Source organism: Lactuca saligna, chromosome 4 (genome assembly GCF_052625555.1).
Source record: "Lactuca saligna cultivar CGN05327 chromosome 4, ASM5262555v1, whole genome shotgun sequence".
In the NCBI taxonomy this organism is placed as follows: Eukaryota; Viridiplantae; Streptophyta; class Magnoliopsida; order Asterales; family Asteraceae; genus Lactuca; species Lactuca saligna.
Window position 1 is genome coordinate 279,599,916 of NC_136420.1, and position 4,447 is coordinate 279,604,362.

A 4,447-nucleotide genomic window follows, 5' to 3' on the forward strand; every position below is an offset into this window, starting at 1 on the left:
AATTTTATATTAAAGAATTAATATGTTTATTAAACTTTAAATGAATTTTTCAACGCATAACTTTATTGTTTTATTAAATTTTATATATTTAGATGCAAAAATTAAATAATATTAAAAAAAAATATTACCAAAAGAAATATGAATTACTTCCGTTATATTGTGAATACAAGTTAATCCTATAATGGTCTAATAACGGTCCAACAGCAACAAAGTTGCACTTAATTATATTAAAAAAAAAAAGTTTTATTTAATATAATATTAATAGTTTGAGTTATATAAATTACCTTAATAAAAATTTTAAAATTTTAAGTTTTTTTTTTCTTTTATTTGAAATATATATAAATATATGAGAGAGAGAGAGATATGAAAGCCCCCAAAACGGTCCAACAGCAACAAAGTTGCACTTAATTATATTAAAAAAAAAAGTTTTATTTAATATAATATTAATAGTTTGAGTTATATAAATTACCTTAATAAAAATTTTAAAATTTTAAGTTTTTTTTTTTCTTTTATTTGAAATATATATAAATATATGAGAGAGAGAGAGAGAGAGAGAGAGAGAGAGAGAGAGAGAGAGATGAAAGCCCCCAAAACAAACAGCGCCTATCAATGAAAGAATTAAAGGAAAGAAGAAACAGCAGTAACAGCAGCAGAGAAAGAAAGGGTTGCTTTAATGGCTATGGCGGCGTTGGCAGACCTGAAAATTTTGGCTTCTTTAATGCTCACGTACAACCACACAATTGAATGACAGCTTCTTCTTTCGCTTCTTCAAACCAGATTTTCGAATTCAAGTATATCGGATTTCATTCAAACCCAGGAGTGAAAAGTCACAAAGCATTTATCCTAACACACTTATCTGTTTTTTTCTGTATTTTTCTTTAATAATTAAGCTATCTAGAAATAGGGTTAGGAGGGACGACATAAATAAAGTTTAGGTTTCATTTTCTTTTGCTATGGATTATTGTGAGTCACAATTGGTGTGTTGTAGGAGTACTTGTCATCCCTCAATCTTAAAGCTGCTGCAGAAGCTATGGCCGGCTTCTTCTCTTTAGGATCTGCAACTTACCATAGCCAACAAGACCCTATCTCTACTTCAAATCTCCCTTCAAATCCAACTCCTAATTCTAATCCCACTGAATCCAGCAGCTGGTTCTTATACGGTTCCACCAGAAGCACCCATGACCGCCCTTCCACCACCACCACCACCACCACCGCTACCAAAGATTTCGAACTATGGCAGCAACCCACCCAAGCTGATGTTTCTCATAATTTGTTAGCTGGAGCTGCTGCTTCTATGGGTGGCGGTGGTGGTGGTGATGGTAGGCTCATAAATTTCTCAGACGAATCCACCTGGGGATCTGCGGCTTTTGTTATGATGGGGCATGGTGTCATCGGCGGCGGAAGTAGTGCAGGTGGTGGTGGTGTGAGCTGCCAGGATTGTGGAAACCAAGCCAAGAAAGATTGTCCTCATATGAGATGTAGAACTTGTTGCAAGAGCAGAGGGTTCCATTGCCAAACACACGTGAAAAGCACATGGGTTCCGGCCGCCAAACGCCGGGAAAGGCAACAATATAGCTCCGCCACACAAGATCAGAGCCGCCGTCGTGTTCATCAAAACACCAAAAGAACAAGATCAACCCAAGATCATGATAACCCTAATATGCTTAATCCGATTACTGGTGCTATTGCTTACAATTCCTCATCAGGTATACATAAATTACATATATCTAAAGCTACTACCTTTTTTTATACAAAAATCAAGATCCTTTAGATTTGTTTTCTATAATTTTTGCTTCTTTGGTGCATTAGATATTCTCATATTTCTTTTCAAGAAAACAAATTCTTAATTTAGCTCAGATCTTTTAATAAAATTTTATAATTTCATGAGTAGACTCTCTGATCTCTAAAATTCTTGTGCTTTACTTTCTTAATTATTGATTGTTGTCTACACAATTAATTACAATATTATATTGTTTATCTAATAAGTGAACATCAATATTATATGAATGATTGAGTTCTTCGTTAATTGGACAACTTCCTAGCTATATATGTCCCCGTGAAGGAAAGTTGATGGTGATGATTAAGAATTTTAATATATTTTACACTTATAGTAGCAATTTTTTTAATAAAAAAAATACTTAAACGTGCATATTATATCAATTTATCTTTATAGATATAATCACTACACCCTAATTCGAAATGTTGTTGAAAAATGAAATCTTTATTAATGATTATTTATGTGTTGTGAAACTAGGGTTAGAGGTAGGTAATTTTCCCTCCGAAGTGACAACACAAGCGAATTTCAGATGTGTAAGAGTGAGTTCAATTGATGAAACCGATGATCAATTTGCATATCAAGCTGCAGTGAACATAGGAGGACATTTGTTTAAAGGAATTCTTTATGATCAAGGCCCTGAAGGGCAGCAGTACATGGGCGGAGACACCTCTTCCGGTGGCAGTGCCGGCGGAATCCCGCAACTAAATCTCACAACCACCACCACCTCCCCTGGTAATTCAACGGCGGCAGCAAATTATATCGGGCACTCGCTATACCCATCTCTTGGTGGCAACGATTACATGAGCAGTACGCAATTCTTCCATCAAATTTCAAGAGATTAATTAATTAAACCATCAAATTATTACGTAATAATTTCGATACACGAATTCATTCGCGACTTGTTAATTATTGTTGTTCTTATGTTACACTTCTACAATTACCTTGAAATTTTGAAGGTTTTGATTTTGCTTTTTTTTGCAATTTAGTTATGGTACACATTTCGATGCAAAGTTGAATTTAAGGTCCAATATTATATACTCATGTTCTAAAATTTTCTTTGATTTGCATAGGGTAATGGGTTGAGTAGGAGACAATACCTAGGAATTCTGTCCATATTGTTCTTTTTTTCCCTCTTGGTGTTTTCTTTGTTTCTTGTCTAATAAAATATTAATTTTTTTTTTTTTAATTCTAAAAATCTCTTCTTTTTCTTCCTTCATTTACGCCTTAAAGCTGGAAACCTCTCTCATTGTCACTTTGAGCCCTCCAGCCATGCAAGAAAAGTGTAACCCCAAAATTCTCTCTTTCTCTCACTACAGTTTTGTCCCATTACAGTTTGTAGAACTTACTTACTTAGTATATGTGTACTTTTACAAAACAGGTATTAACCAAGAATTTTCTTGTATACTTTCTGAACTATATAGCTAGCCTTGTTACAATAAGGCGAGCTTCTTTTAATCGTCTAAATGCCTTTTGTAAAGCTTACTCAAGCGTGTTTAAAAAAAGTTTGACTTTTTTTATCGAGCCACAAAAGAACAGCATCTCTCCTCGTGTTTTTGAGTTCTTAAAAGGGTTAAATTTACATTTTGCAAACGGAATATCACGTTATAGGGTTTCAGAGTTTGACTTATCTTGGTCTTAACAATGGTGGTTTGGGTCCTAAATACAAAAGTACACTGGAGAATATAGTAGGTTGTTGTTGAATGTTAATCCGTTCAAAAATTTTAGATGAATTATTAACTTTAATTACTTGATAACATAAAATATTCGTCATTGATTTATAACAATAATTTATATCGTTATTACACACTTATTAAACTTCATACTGCTTGATATAGTTACTGCTGTTCCCATTTCAAGAAACACCCAGAATAGCATTCAAATCACCAATTTAGCTTATGAATCACATGTATTATTTGCTTTTTATAGTATTGATCATGTAGGGATCTACTATTTTATACCGCTTTAGTTTTCTAGGTTTGGTAATTTATTTATTTTAACAATCCATCCAGAAAAGATTTGAAGAAGGAAATGAAACCTAAAGAAAATAATGAGCCTTGGATCTTTATACTCCATATATTGAACCCTATATCTTTAGGTCAATATCTCAAAAGGGATTAGTTGTTGCTGAATTTAGCTTATGAATTCTATAATATACATCATGTAAAACTGATATTTTCAGAAACGAATTTATCTAATCTACTGTTCTTGTGGAGTTCTTACTTCTAATTTGAGATATTTTTTAATGTATATGCGTTAATCCTTGTAATATCAACTCGGAAAGTTTCTTTAAGTTTTATAGTATTACTGTTGGTCTTATATGTATTTACTTCTTCATAGGCTTTAGGTCATGGAAAGCGACTATCACTGATCAACATGCACTTTGTCTCCATCGCTAGCTAAATTAATTTGTCAACGAGGTTGAAACATGAGGTTTCATGACATTTATATATATCTATATTTATTTTCACCAAAATGAAAGCATTGTATATTAAGGAGCTAAATAATCTTTAGCATGATTGATTGACAAGATATGTTGTGGACCGGTCTTTCACCACAACAAAATCATCTACAGTTGTGCACTGTACTTTGGACATGAAATTTCATCTTTAAAATATATCTCCTCCTGTGCCATATCCATATTTATGTAAGGGTCATTCGCAGTTGGATAAT

The 4,447-nt window shown here is 33.0% G+C and overlaps 1 protein-coding gene across 1 annotated transcript; it reads left to right on the top strand.

Moving 5' to 3' along the window:
• The first annotated feature begins 553 nt into the window (after positions 1-553).
• On the top strand, positions 554-2,762 carry LOC145043661 (protein SHORT INTERNODES-like). The gene is made up of 2 exons (XM_078992379.1): positions 554-1,706; positions 2,255-2,762. The coding sequence occupies exons 1-2, from the start codon at positions 1,031-1,033 to the stop codon at positions 2,617-2,619; spliced, it is 1,041 nt and encodes a 346-aa protein (XP_078848505.1). The 5' UTR covers positions 554-1,030; the 3' UTR covers positions 2,620-2,762.
• The last annotated feature ends 1,685 nt before the right edge of the window (positions 2,763-4,447 follow it).